Source organism: Lutjanus erythropterus, chromosome 9 (assembly GCF_056507025.1).
Source record: "Lutjanus erythropterus isolate fLutEry1 chromosome 9, fLutEry1.hap2, whole genome shotgun sequence".
Taxonomy (NCBI): domain Eukaryota; kingdom Metazoa; phylum Chordata; class Actinopteri; order Lutjaniformes; family Lutjanidae; genus Lutjanus; species Lutjanus erythropterus.
In genome coordinates this window covers 13,415,153-13,430,424 of record NC_139325.1, presented here as the reverse complement: position 1 = coordinate 13,430,424, position 15,272 = coordinate 13,415,153, and the positions used below count along the sequence as shown (strand labels likewise).

General features: G+C 37.6%; 2 protein-coding genes across 2 annotated transcripts; both read right to left on the bottom strand.

The window, feature by feature from the left end:
- Nucleotides 1–3,884: 3,884 nt before the first annotated feature.
- tmem147 (transmembrane protein 147) lies at nt 3,885–8,589 on the bottom strand. The gene is made up of 8 exons (XM_084726197.1): nt 8,457–8,589; nt 7,284–7,385; nt 6,723–6,792; nt 6,488–6,553; nt 5,106–5,242; nt 4,911–4,995; nt 4,447–4,568; nt 3,885–4,080 (listed from the first exon to the last, which is right to left on the bottom strand). The coding sequence occupies exons 2-8, from the start codon at nt 7,358–7,360 to the stop codon at nt 3,960–3,962; spliced, it is 678 nt and encodes a 225-aa protein (XP_084582323.1). The 5' UTR covers nt 7,361–7,385; nt 8,457–8,589; the 3' UTR covers nt 3,885–3,959.
- Nucleotides 8,590–9,567: 978 nt separating this feature from the next.
- Nucleotides 9,568–13,988, bottom strand: LOC146321158 (macrophage mannose receptor 1-like). The gene is made up of 3 exons (XM_084725631.1): nt 12,991–13,988; nt 12,252–12,882; nt 9,568–10,424 (listed from the first exon to the last, which is right to left on the bottom strand). The coding sequence occupies exons 1-3, from the start codon at nt 13,314–13,316 to the stop codon at nt 10,128–10,130; spliced, it is 1,254 nt and encodes a 417-aa protein (XP_084581757.1). The 5' UTR covers nt 13,317–13,988; the 3' UTR covers nt 9,568–10,127.
- Between the last annotated feature and the right edge of the window lie 1,284 nt (nt 13,989–15,272).

The window sequence follows — 15,272 nt, the reverse complement described above, 5'->3', positions numbered from 1 at the left end:
GGATTATACTCCCAGATGGACGCATACACAGACAGGAGCAGACACCAAGGACGCGTTGTAGTAGGCAGCTGTCTGGAGTGTTGACATATAAAAGAAATGGACAACATGAGAGCATGTAGTATAAGTCATACACCCAGCCCCCTCCATTTTAATAGAGAGGATAGAGAGGCCAAAATAAAACATCAAATGTTTAGGTACTTCTAGCAATGCTGATAAATGTTCAAGTGTTATTTTTTCTGATCAGTTTGGTTCAATAAAGCACTGCTTGATAGTTTATATGAAAATGGGAACAAATGGTCAAATATTCATATTGAACAGTCAAATCCAAATCAGCAGCCCTACTAAGCTGATAAAAGTAGCCCTGTGTTTGGTTCAAAACCTCTGGAATGTAACTAGTTTTATTCACTACATATGACTTGAATTTAATTTAAATTCCTTCTCAAATAAAGTATTTGGCAGCACTCCCCTCTGTTAGGAATTTGACTCAATCTCAGTCTTAAATTGTAATCTCTCTTTCTTGTAGACATTTTGTGGAATGAGAAACCATACTAAAATGTCTAGTTTAATGTCATCAAGCATTTCTGCTTGAATGCAAGAGGCAAATTTTTTATTTTTTATTTTTTTTGCAAAAATCACATTTCCATCTCATTGTGATGATCAATGGAAATTACTTGTACTTGTACTGTTGGCTGTTCCTGCACTTTTTACCCTGTTCACTTTGTCTCTGTCATACTCACTTATCACACATCAGACGACAAAGGCACTGTTGAAACCAAAGTCTTGTCTTTTCCCTCCTATTAAGTGTTTTCATTCCCTCCCTTTGTCTCAGGAGACCAGTCCGGTGTGTTCAGGTGCTTCTCCTCTTCTTTCTGTGTGTCTCAAGGTTTCAGTGTCTCTTTGTAACAGTGTAATCATAGAAGTGTGGGAAAAGAATGAGAACTAAAGAAATGAGAAATTAACTCAAGACCGGGCCACAGTTGTTATGGGGAGCCATGCAATTTGAATGACTTTCTGTGTAAGTTGCTCCTCTGAACTACTGGAAAACTGTTTTTTTTTTAATGTGATGCAGATTTGTGGCAGAGAGAGCAAGAGACAAAATGCTCATATGGTTGAGCTCAAGAAAGGTGCAAATAAAGACAGAACTGCTGACTTGATATAAACTTTCTTTGATCATGAAGCCTGATGCTACTCGACAAGTCTGTGTTAACAGTGACAGACAGATCTGCATAATATCTCTCTGCGTGCACTCTTAAAATGAGAAACTTTCTCAAAAATTGGTTAGTATCTCAGAAATAAGGACTCTCGAAATATGAAACCTTTTCAAAATAATGACTGAGATACTAACTGAATATTTTGAAGTACCAACATTATTTCGAGATAGTAAATAATAGTATATAGAACAAAATGACTAAATGAATGAATAAAATGAAAATCATCTTTATTCTGTAAGTTCAATTCATTATTAAAATCACTGTTGTATTTGATGGCTTTGTTGCCTTGGCATTTTCTAGTTATACCCTCAAAAAACTGACAACACCAAAGGCCAAAAGACCCCACCTCATGTGAAGTCAGTACGTGTAACTTCTACTCGAGTGCACTTTATTGCTTACCAGGGTATCATAAATGTAACAAAAGGGATCATGAGATGTGCATAATAGTTGAAAATCTGTTTAGAGTATGATTATTGCAATAGAAGTATTACATTTGTCTAGATCATTAAAGCAATGCAACACTTTTTTGTTTTGTGAACTGGAGATCTTCACCCATCCTCACATCAGCACAGGGGTGAGTAGATATTGAGTGAAATTTCATTTTTCGGTGAACTATCGCTGTAAGTAAGAGTGAAACATTAGAAACAATGGTGCCTCTAAAGGGAGAGGTTGTTTTGTGGGAATATTGGAGAAACTTGGTAATTTATTAATGTTATCAAGACAGAAGCTGTATGAGACTCAACCTTGTGCTCTTACTCATATATGGAGCATATGGAGGCCTAACAACTGTATATCAATTTAACAACTGCTAACTTTGAACTTCCATGAACAGGGTCATCTCTCCACCTGACAAGCAGAGGTCCATTTGCAAAATTAAACACACAATATTGCAATGAACTGTTAAAAAGACAGCTGTCTTTGTGAAATTCTTCTCTGCTATTAAGAATTTCCATTACAAAGTGCAGATGTGTAGACAAAAACAAAAAACAGGATATTCCTGATTCCTGCCTTTAGCTGACCTGAGATTAGATTATTGAACTCTCATTGCTGTAAGAAACAGAAAATCAGCTTTAAATTAGCCTTTAAGATTTTAAGAGAAGTTAAATTTTTCTTAAATATGACTGTGAATATGTGAATTCATGGCAACCAAACAAGATGACATCATTCTTGCACAATTTCTAAGGTCAAATATAGTGCTTCTGAATACTTTTTTCATGTCTCAAAAAATATAGTTTAAAGGGACAGTTCACATCAAAGCCAGAAATATATATTTTTCTTCTTACCTGTACTGCTGTCCATTCATCTAGATGGCTTCAGTGTAAGCTGCTGAGTTTTGGAGATATCAGCGATTGAGATGTCTGCTTTCTTTCCAATATAATGCAAGTAGGCACTCGGCTTATGGTGCACAAAGTGCCAAAAAGATACATTTGAAAAACTCAACAGCAATGTCTCTTTCTAGAAATCATGACTCGGTTATTCAGGATAATCCACAGACCTTGTTTCAGATGGAAATTGAAGATGTGCTACGTGCAAACAAACCAGGTGTTAGACTAACCCCACAAGCTGTCTCTGTGTACTGCTGGTGTTTTTTAAATCTCGTGAGAATCAACGGCTGTCACCCCCATGGTGACGCACATAAAAGTCTTGTGTAACAATTTACACCTTATTCAGTTTTCTGTTGGTGACAAACCGTCTGTGATTAAACTTTAATCTTCCCTTGTTACCTAGCAACCATAAAGGATAAAGGAAGATACTCAGGCCAAAATCTGTGGCTAGCTAAAGTAAAATAAAACCTCTATTAATGGTGCCGTCTCAATGTCTTATAACAAGCGAATCAAACAAATACAGGCTGCTGGAAGTTTTATGGTGGGCTACTGTGTGTAAAAAAATTACTATCAGCCTTAAAACCAACATCTACAAATACTTACATCAAACCTAGAGTAATAAAAGACAATTTATGACCTTGAATTTATTTTAAGACCTTTTAAGAGTTTTTAAGGATCCACAGGAACCCTGAATAAGACAAAAAGACATATCACTTTAATGTCAAAGTCACAGATTGTTACAAATCAACACAATGTAGTCATAATGCTGAGGGGACCTCAGTGTTTTCATACTGTGGGCTGCATTCAGTTCTTTTTCAGTTAAATCTTTAATACAATTTCTCCAATAATTAGAAAAAATCTTGCTACAGTTATGTTTTAACTAAGTGTAATATTTACTTGTATATAAATATACTGATATGTGGCAACATAATGAACTATCCGAGGAACTACCACTGTCATTCTTCTGTTACAAATTCACTGTACTATTTACGCTGGCTCATTAAGCAACACATAAAAAAGAATTATGTTATGAATAAAGTCACAATTAATTTGTGGTCGTACTGATACAAAATTCACCCTTTAACAAAACCAACACAAGCCAATCTTATACAGACGCTCCCTGATGTCACAACTCATCCTGCAGGTTTAACTGGTGGAGTGAACACAAACAGATTCACCCTGAGTGCATGTTCTTCATTGATGGTTCAAGACAATCAAAACAAACTAGAAGAACTGGTTAGATTACCAGATTGTAGCTTGTATGTTAGCCTGTTTTGTACATCAGATCAGTCCAACTACCCAATATCAACAAGCATTTTTCAGTAGTCTTTGGTGCGAAGCCTCCCGATCCAATCTGGACCAGAAAGACAGCTGAAGGCTGCTGAAGGCTGCTGAAGGCTTATCCCAGGGTGCTGAGTTTGACTTAGTTGCTGTGGACCAGAGTGACAAAGAGAAACAGTGAGCAGAGGGAGATGGCACCAGTCAGCACAGCTTTTACCAACAGCACTGTCCAACTGCCCAACAGGAAGACGTGGACGAACAACCTGAAGATGCAACAGAGAGAAACACAACGTTAGTTACAGTGCATAGACACTGCTGAAACCATCCGTCAGAGCCACAGATAAGAAGTAAGTTTATGCAAGAAAATTCATTGGTTGGGATAGTTTAGCATTCAGACTGAAAAGAGGCAGAAAACGTGTCTCTGCTGAGATTTAACAAATGCTGTCCTGCAACACCTCTACAGCTCACTAATTAACACCGTCTTCTTTCAACAATAATAGCAAATGTCATATGCCTGAAGACAGAAACTAGTTTATTCAGTCTTTCTGTATATCACGTGTAATATGTCTAAAGCTGTCTACGCAGTACCTTTGTGTTGAGGATATGAGTGTGTGTAAAGTCAGACTTACTCCATTAAGAAGGCCTTATAGACACAGAGAGCCAGCAGCACAGTAACAGGAAGCCTGAAGCTCTTAGGAAGGTCATATCGTGTGAACATCCACACCACTGCTGCCATGGCAATATAATGCACCTATAAACAAAAATAATTACTGGTTTGAGTTTTCTTTTCTTTACACACTCACAATGGCAATATACTAGATCTACAGACAGAAAGTACACTGAGAATGAAACATGAAAAAAATGTTTATCCAAACACAGACAAGAACCTATTATTTGATTGTAATCTTTTCTTGTTTAGATTTTTGCTGTCAGCGATGTGGGTGGGTGTGTCATTTCAAAATTTGAAACTGAAATACAATGAAAATACAGTGGAAGGAAGTGAGATGGGTGAATGAGAGAAAAGACAACAGATGATGTCAGTCAGATCGCAGCAGACAGAGTAGAATAGTTGCGTAAGACAATAGCTACTCACCAAACTGATGTTGGAGTCGAAGCTCATCTGGATGTATTTCCAGTCAAACTCAATCCCTCTGGCTCCCACCCACAGAGGAAGACATCTGGAGAGCCACAACAGGACACAAACAGTCAGGTTCAGTGTTTACATATGTACAATAACTCGACAAAGTAAAGCTGTTGTTTCTTCTGAAGGAACAGTGTTACTACTTACCTGGACATCACAAGTTCTGCCGTTGCCCAGCCCATGGCGGCCACCATGATCTTGTACTCTCCTTTGCCAGCATTGCGAGACATCACAAGATGGAGTCCCAACAGATCTGCCAGGTCCACTGTTGCCTTCATAAATTCCTGGAAAACAAACACACACATTATAGCAAGGGATGCACCGTTTGTCTCAAGGCAAAGTTTTACTACAGCAAACTGTTGTACCGTGTCAGTCTTACAGTTTACATCTGCTTCCACAGGAGATCATGTGAAATCGTGTCCCGTGAAATCCTGCAAGATTTCATGATTTCACGAGATTGTGTTCCCCCTATTTGTAATCTTAATATAAAACTATAATAAGGCCTGGCTGTAACCTGGAGAACTTGGGAGAAAATTTAAATCGTATTTAATGGATATTTAATTGCCAATGTCTTATTATGATCATCCAATTTAATTGTTTACTAGAAAAGTTGAAAAAATGTTTGTGAATGCTGTCAACTACAGTTCTTAGAAAGACTGAAAATCGGAATCAGCCAAAATCAGAATCGGCAGGTCCACCTTAAAAAAAAAAAAAAAAAAAAAAATCAGAAATCGGAACTGGATAAGAGAATTGAAATCGGTGCATCTCTAATTACAGCCTCCTGGGCAAACTGGTATTAAAGTGAAAACAGACAACTTTTCAGCCCCTTAGCTTTTTCAAATGGCATTATTGTTGTGTTGCTGCTAAAAAGACAACTGAACAGTTGTGTTGAAATCTACCTTACTCTGATACACCTAACGGTAACCTGAACCTCAGCGACAGAGGGCGCTGCTACAGGAAACACCGTCTTACAAGGCAACACTCTTTGATACAACACTGAATCACTTACTGCTTCCTCAGAATCAGAGCCTGGCTCTGTGACGAAATGATCAACACCACTTTGGAGGTAAGAGAGGAAGAAACATGTTCGCCAAGAAGTACCCTGAAATTGATACAACTTTGGACTGAATTTGGGAACAGGCATAAACTTTTGTAATGATGTGCACCACTAAAATACAATATGAGTAAGGTTTTTACATCACACCAACAGTGGTTGATTGAGGTGGAGGGGGAGACTTGTTAAAAGAAAACATAAGGAGAAAAAGCATGAATTTGTTAATTAATTTAGTTTATAATGGAGACAATTTTCTGGGGAAAATCGTGCCTAGTGGCACACAGATTTGCATGGTGAAAGCGAGGCTCATAGGAAACCAATATAAACACAGATTATTTTCACTTTGCAATCAAAATTTACAACATAATTAAAAGTTAAAGTAAAGTTAAAGTGTCTTTATGCACTTGAGTAATAGTAAACAAAAGCTGACAAGTCTTTCCAGATGATGGTACTATGATGGACTTTCAACACTCACCCCTACAAAGTCATAAACTCCAGCTCCTCCTTCCCATGTGGGGAAAAACGTAGCGAGGAACAGCATCTGAAACACCAAAAGATAACCAAAGCCTGTTTACACACATCTGAAACACAACAATGGTCATGACATCATAGCTTGTGCCTTTTCCTGCAATATCTCTTGTTTTGTTTTGTTTTTTTTTTACTTTATAATTTCAGGCACTGATGAAATATAATTTTATAAGTTCACCCACCTTGCAGAGTTGGACAAATAGGTAGGTTGCTCCAGCCTGGACACATCTCCAGAAGGCATTGTACTCTGAACTAAAGATTGAACATAAACAGAGTAAAATGGTAGGACTGTAAAATAAGAGTGCAAAATATGATGAGGTAGTGCAATAATAATCTGGCAATTTGGGACGCACCAATTTAAGACTTGAGCATAACAGTGACAAAAAAAAAAAAAAAAGTGTTGTTGAGCAAAAGTATAGCCAAATTCAAAAGCACACTACACTGGTCTAAGAAGATTATGTGGACCCCTTCCCAAACCTCTGACATTACTAAGCAGCTTATTAACAGACTCCTTATTCTCTGAGCATATGTTGCTACAGCACAGGAATACACACAAAACCCTGTAATAATGATATAAAATAGCCATGATGGTAATTTCCAAATGTGGTAAAAACAATATTTTACTTTGAATCATTTACACCATCTACACTACATTGACCATGACTGGACTGATATCGTAGATTATCTAGACATGCAGCATTCCCCGCCCACGTTACAGATCCCCGATTCAGACAGACACTTACAGGCCACTGCACTTATAGGTTATAAAATAGGGGAAATATGCCAGGGCAAAGCAGTTCCCAAAGTGAAACAGCGTCATGATGTCTGGTCACAGAATTCAGCTCCTTGGTGAGAAAGAGAGATAAAGCAGACGACACTTCAAATACTACTAAAGCAAAAGGCCACATTTTAAGCTCATTTTTAATACCAACCCATTTTGTCTCACAAAAATGTCCCTGTCAAGTCTTCAGAGGTCAAGATGACTCCCTGAAACATCTTATGTCCATCAACGTCCCCCAAAACCGAAAATATTCAACTTACAATGATTTAAAAAAGAAAAGCAGAAAACCTGCACACTTGAGATGCTAAAAACAGAAAATGCATTAAACTTTCCTTAAGTTAAATTGTTCATTCTGGTTGATTTTCTGTGATTGCTTAATTTTTTTAAGAACGTGTATGACACTTATTTTGTATGCTAATATATTCATTACTCGTTTAATTCTTGATTTTATATGTCAATGTCTCCTCAGTAACAACTGTACTTTATTGGATAGTCATTAAAAGTTTTGGATAATGTTACATCGCCCCATGTACCATTTTTTACTGAAATTACGATTAGGATATAATTACAGGGCATGATCATTTTTGCATTGCAATTCTCGTTTTTACTGAAAAAAAATGATGATGTGATATTTGTTGGGGTCTCAATCAACAAACATGTTTTCTTTCATCTGGACACAAGATTATCAGGGCAGGACATCTCTGCAGCACAACAGTACCTCATAATAATGATGTTTTCGTACACTTTGTTCCTTTTCCTGAGCTTTGGATACTGCTCTTGGCCATACTACGATTTCGATAATATTGTGATTAATTGTGCAGCTCTAATGTAAACCAATGTAACCAGCTAACAGTCTGATTAACAGGATTTTCAAGTAAAATGTCTAGCACTTGTCGTTGTCAATCCACTTACAGAGCTATAACGTAATGTCATTAAGGAAATGAATGATGTGTACATTAGCCTGCTAAGCTACAATCCCGTCACTGGTGTAGACACGCTGCTGTCATCTGGCTAACACGACTTGAGGATAATTAAATCTTTGTCGAGTTTTATCATAAAGTTACCGTTCCTTGAGTTAGACTTTAAACAACATGGTAGAACCAGTAAAACAGAGCCTTTCAGTCCCTACACTTACTGTGTTTGAAGAGCTGAGAAGCGGTAGGCTGTCGGTTTTTTCTCGTTGAATGACAAACGGAAGTCAGCTTGGTTCAACATCTAAATACCTCCGACAATGTCACCAGTGGGAACTTTACTATGTGTTCCACAGGAATCTCTCAGCTGTGTCAAATAACACAGTAACGAACTTAATTGAATTATTTTAATTATTTACTTCATAACTTTGTCTTCGTGGACGCGTGATAAGCACCGTGTGTTGGATTAAGTGTCACAGAATTATTAGCATTACACTGGATACCATTTTTAAAACCACCGTCTGTGGTGCATTCAGGGTGCTCCGACATCCAAGCTTCATAGTATGTTGTCAGAAAACCCCCAAAAACAAGAAGCCAAACATGGACATTAAAGAATAGAGCTTTGATATGATATATAGATATGAAACAGTAGAGTAAACACAGGTGTTACTAATGACACTAATTAAGGTCCCATTCCATTTAGATTGAATCTTTTTAGTCGTGAAATGATGATCATGTTCTTGCGATGACCTCTGTTTGTGTCACCACTCTTACACTAGTTTCAGCATGTCTTCCATTCAGACTGAACGTCTCTGTTGTTTGGTCCAAAAGCTGGGCAGCTGTCAGATGTATTTATTTATTTATTTTTGGAACACAAACACACAAACTGAGTTCCATCTAGTTCCATTATAGAGAAGACAAACATCTCCATGGCCAATATGTCCAAAACTCAGCAACTCATGCCAAAAAATCTAGATAGATAAATAGGACTACAGGTAGAAAGAAAATTCAATGTGGATGGGTGAAATGTCTCTTTAAACTGAATTACTTTCAGGTGGTTGCCAAACTGAAATGTCTCAAATGTCTGATGATAAGCTTTATAACTCTGACAGTCATAAAGTAGGAATAGTGACAAACCAAAACAAAAACTGGCTATTATTCACCCGCGCTTCAAAAACACATATGAATGATAGCCAGTCCTTAATGGTCACAGTAAGATGTGACAGTTTGCATTCATCTCATTTTTGTTGCCATAATTTCTGCAGTATCAATTTATTTAAATTGTATGCACATTTAGAACAGAAAAAAGAACTCGAATGTTCAATAATACATGAGCAGAATCAGAATCACGTTTACTGCTTAGTAAGTTTTCACATACAAGGAATTAGCTTTGGTGTTTTGGTGCACAACAATAAACAATGAATTTAAAAAATACAAAGAACAACAAAAAGCACCCAGTTTAACCCAACTTAAGTGAACTAAGAGTCTGTTCTTTCTGTTGCATGTCTTGCCTATTTAAATTACTACAGTTCAGACCACACAAGCATAATAATATGTGAAATGTCACAAAGAACACAAAGAAAAAGTTTTTTTTTAACCACAAAACATTTCTTTCTGATGAGAGTCAAATGACATCCTCACTCCAGTCATATTTATATTCTTATATTCCTATATTTATATTCTTTATATTCTTTCTCATTGTTTTTGGTAAAATCGGCCAAGAAATAGACAGTACGTTTCAGAAAATTTAATCTTCTATATTCAGAAAATCTTAAACAAAAATATTACAACGCATTGTTAATATAGAATATAATGCTGTATAATAGATAGAGCTCAGTCTGCCAATCTACAGACAAAGCATGCTTCAATAATAGAGGCTTGAAAAGATTTAAAATTTATGCTTGCCCATATTTTTTCGGTACGCTTTTATCTTTGTCTTCCGGTCTGTCTGTGTTTTGGTCTGTCTCTGTCTCTGTGTTATTAGCTAATGCTAGCAATATTCTAGTTCTGTAGCAGATGAAGTTTCTTCTTTCTGAGCAGTCCCTGATGATCCAGTTGTTGGTGTCGTACTTGGACAGGGTCCCACAGTGTTTCCACTGGGGCGGACAGTTTGGCAGCATCCCCTCATCTTTCAGTCTCTGTCCAGTCACCCAGTGCCACGCCCCCCCGAGGAAGCGCAGGCCCATCCAAACCTGAGAATCACAAGGCAAACTTTGAGTGTTTTATGTCTGAATTCTCTCTGCCATTCTCCTTATGCTCACCTAAATGAGGCAGCTATAGTCTGATGAAGCTTTGAGAGTGACCTTCATTCTCTTCTCTCTCAGTCATCTCTTATGACCAACTAGAAGTGTGTGGTGGTGTCTGTATCTCCAGAGACCCTGCACACATTTACTTATTTTCTCTCTATTTTTCTGTATTTGGGATGTTTTTGGGTTGTCAGCCTTTAGGGGCAGTGGTGTGTAGCCCCCGGCCAATAACAGCACACAGAGTGTGAGGACTCAATAAAAATGTCCAAAGCAACTAATGGTCACGTCGCTCTCTCCATCTCTCTCCTCTGCTTCCTGTTATGAGCCCCCTCTCATTTGTTCAGCCAGGCTGGAAGGACCAAATTTGAATGGCACGTTTACAGGGTTGGAGAATAACAGAATATAGTATTTAATATACAAAATGTTAAACTTAAACTTAAAATGGGTGGCATTCTGAAATAGTTGTCTTTAAAAATAGATTACTTGAAAGGATACCTTTTTCAATATACTTGCTCTAAAATTCAAATAAGGCATGCATTTATCATAAACAGATTAAAAGAAATGTGCAACAATTTCTTCATACCCAGTGCACTGAGACTCAAAGTAAAAAAGGCAGTTACTTATAATGTAAAATTACAGATATTTGAGATTAACAAGATAAGAAATAAGATTAAAACAATATCTGTTTTTATTTTTTTTTTTCTTCTAATCTTATTGGGCCTCATTAACTGACTGCTCTCAAGAAGGAATTTCTTCTTTAAATCCATTTACGCGGTTTTCACGAAGATTCTGGCATTCACCAATGTTTTCTTTTGTCAGATTTGTTCTTAGCTAAGAACAGAATCTATGAACACTCAAAAGCACACTTATGCATATTTGAGTCCTGATATACTTACACTTAATCATAGAATTTAAATTCCAAAAATATTTTTAACATTTGTAATATTTGTAATAATTATTTTCAATATTTTACAAAGTATTATTTACTGTGTGATTTGTATATGTGTATATAATATATGTATAATGTAAATAATACGTACAATTGATCAGAAGACAGAAACTATATTGGTCTATAAGCAAAAAATGTTTGCATTTTATGTAGAAACTAAGCACTGAAGTAACACTTTTTAAACAAATGGACATGTTGATATTTCTTCACTAAAATGGTCACCTGATTCCAGGTTTTACACACTGACGTTTAAATGTGTCGGTTTCATGGTTTTGCAGCTTTTAGATCAAATGTAAAACTTCTGAGAGAGCTCCACCATCTTTAGATTTTCATTTGGGATTCTTGTCTACTGTGTGTGTCTGTGTGAGTTCTGTGTGTTGGCACATCCCTGCAGTCTAATACTCTTATTTGGACAATGGTGGGGTGTTTTCCTGTGCAAATTAGAAAGAACTGGCACTTACAAAGGCAATGGCATTCATCGTTATAAGAACACAGATATGAACAATTCTGTGGTTTAATTACCTTCATGAATCTGAGTAAAACTCAGACTTTCTTAAGAACAACTTAAAGAAAAAACCCTACAAATATATTGGACAATGAGGCCCATTGTTTTTTTTTAAATTGAGAAACACTTTATAGTTTTATTTCTGCATACCTCAGAAATAAACTATGAGAGAAGGCAACATCGCTTGTTTGTTGACCTGCTTGCAACATGCAACAAAAATGGTCACATACACATTAGCACAATATCAACCAAATCTTTCTAGTAACTTCATCCATTTCAAGACAGTGTTTAGTGTAAACCCTCCCCCCCATTTTCAAACCTCGTCAGTCGTGGCTCTGTAGATCCTGTCTCTGACATATTCATAGTCAGACAGGTAGGTCAGGCTCAGGAGGTCGTGGCGGTACTTGCACGGCCCCCCTGAGTAAACACAGGGGGTTTCCATGTCCAAGCAGTGTTTCAGGGCATCCTCCCAAGTCTTGTTCTCTTTCACCACCAACAGGTTGTCATCAAAACAGACAGGCGGAAACTCTCTGGAGCATGAATGGCTTTGGCACTTTTCAGTGACAGAATTATAAGTGGCACAGGTGGGTGTCTCATCTGATGAGAAGTTTCTGTACTCAGATGGCAAGTCTCCAGTCCACGTCCAGGTACCACCAGCCTCTCTGTATAGCCCAATCCAGCCTTGTTTGTCGAATTCATCTTTGTTTGTTTCAGTGATGGTGGCTATTTTACCAAAATGATGCTTACAGTAGAGAGAGGCGTTGTACCAGTTAGCGTCAATTTCATAATATTGAAGACTGTCCCCCTCAGAGCAGTAGAACCCATATTCTCTTGAACACTCTTCCCATATCAGATCCTCTTGAGACACAACTGCACACTCTCGGCTCTGCTCTCCAGTGGCCCATCTGATGTTCTGTGAGACGTCGTCTCCTGAGATGCCTTCTCCAGTCCTGAAACAAACCAATAAATAACATCTGGAGATTGCTAACTTTATTTATCATGTTTATATTTCAAGATATTGAAATCAGCATATAGATCATTTCAAGCAGGTTACTCACTTTAGATTTATCCTCTTCCAGACTGAGTCATTCTCAGGATCTCTGACCAGACCAATCCAGACTTGACTTAGATCATTTGTCATCAACCACTGGGACACCCAGGGTTTGTCCACCATCTCCAAAGTCACCATGTCAACGTATACCCTCTGGCAGTACAGTCTCGCCTCTGTCCAGCTCATCTTCTTAAATGAAGTTTTTAAATTCCAGTATATCTTGAATGCATCCAAGCAAAGAGCAGCCATTAGCAGGAAGGAGAGCGTGAGTGCAGGGATTTTCTTGTTCCCCATGACCGGTCCTGTCTTCACTTCTGTTTGCAGAGCCCTCATTAGCCTGGTCACTCTGCTCTTATAGCAACTACATACCTGGCCGCTCCCACGTAGACACACCTCACCAGATCCAACTGCTCAGTATCACCTCCCCACACCCCTCCAGTGTTATTTTGATGTCAGTCATGCTAGCAAATTATTGTATTATTGCTGTCATTTAAACTTTTCTTTAGATACTAGCTGGAAGAAGCTTTTTTCCAAACTTTCACAATGCTGTCTCACATCAGGTGATGTCTATCTCAATTGTCGAATCAGTAGGATTTATCCAAGCTGTTCATAAATGCACCACAAAAATAGTTGTGTCTCATTCCCAGGTCGACAAATACCAACAATTTGGGTTGGTAAAATGTCCTGAGCACAGAAAAGTAATGAGAAATAAAGGCAGAGTGCAGGGTCTCTGCAGATACAGACACCACCACACATTTCTATTAGACCAAAGCTAGTTGCTTTAACTTCTGTGATACATCAGAAAGTCAGGATGGCGAATGAGACTAAATGTTACATGAATAAAACTTTAATACATTACCACATCCATGAACATAATTTCTGCCTGAGTCATGTCAGATACATTCTCATCAGCTGTGGTGGTTATTTGACAATGTATAAAAAAACTTCCATGATCCTATGCTTTAACTCCAAATACTGAAATTAAGACATTTGACAATTAATGTATTTGAAAATTTGGAAAAAAAACCCCAAACTTATAAACACTGGCACAGAGGACTAGTAAAGCTGCATACACACAAATTTGCAAATGCAAATGTTGTGTCCACCTCAGCTTCTTCTAAATGTATTTTCTGTATTTCTTGTTTGTGGTTATATATGGGAAAAGAGAGAACACGTCCATCAGTTCTAAAAGGTTCAGCATGTCCAACCTTCTAATGTTTTTCTTCCGTCATGCCTCTCCTCCTCACACCCCTCATCATCTCTTTTTATTTAAACAGCTTTTGGTTATTTTTCCTTCTTCAGCCTGAAGTGAAATCTCAGTTTTTTTTACTTGTCAAAATGTTCATGCAAATAAGACAAGACCAAGTAGCATAATTAAAGATTAAAAAAATCACAACTATAAGCGGGCAGAAACACTTAGAAGGTGGAGTAGTTAAAATAAAATCAACCCAAAAAATCAACCCAATGAAAAATGCTGGTTTGTTTTCAGTTTGCTTTTTCATGTCAGTACATAGTACAGATGAAGAGCACAAATATTCAGCATGAGCTTTCTAACTGAAGGTGTTGTCCAAGTCCACGCTGAGATACTTTTATCACCAGAACAGATTGATGTGTGAATCACGTATGACCACAGGACTATGACCCCCCCACTGATCTAGGCTCCAGAACCATCTTCTTAGTTTTGTTGACATTAAAAATGAGATAGTTGACATCACATCACTGCACAGAGTTTTTTATTTCACAGAAATAGGCTGATGGGCTTGTGTCTTTGTGCAGTGAGCAAAGGATAGCTGTGTTGTCTGAAAATTTAAAAACAAAGTTCCCTGGCTGGCTGTTTGTGCATTCATTTGTGTATAGTGTAAAAAGAACTGGGGAACTAGCACAAACCTGCGGGGCACCTGTGCTGGTGGATCTGGATTCAGAAAGGATGTTATTGACTCTTACGTCAAGGAAAAGATGAAAAATGAGTAAGAAAAAACAAAGCGGACCCAAATCCAGTCATGTGAATTGAAGTGAAAGGCTCTCTTGCTCTGCATGTTAAGGCTAAATTCAAATTTTCTTCATTCAAAAGTGTCCAGTCTCCATGCTTGGATGGGGAAATCAGGCTGCAAGGCAAATGACTGGATTTGAATCTTTTTAGATGTGAGATGCTGATGATCATGTCCTTGCGATGAACTCTGTTTGTATCACCACTCTTACAATAGTTTCAGCATGTCTTCCATTCAGACTGAACATCTCTGTTGTTTGGTCCAAAGGCTGGGCAGCTGACAGTAGTCTAAAAAGCAAGAT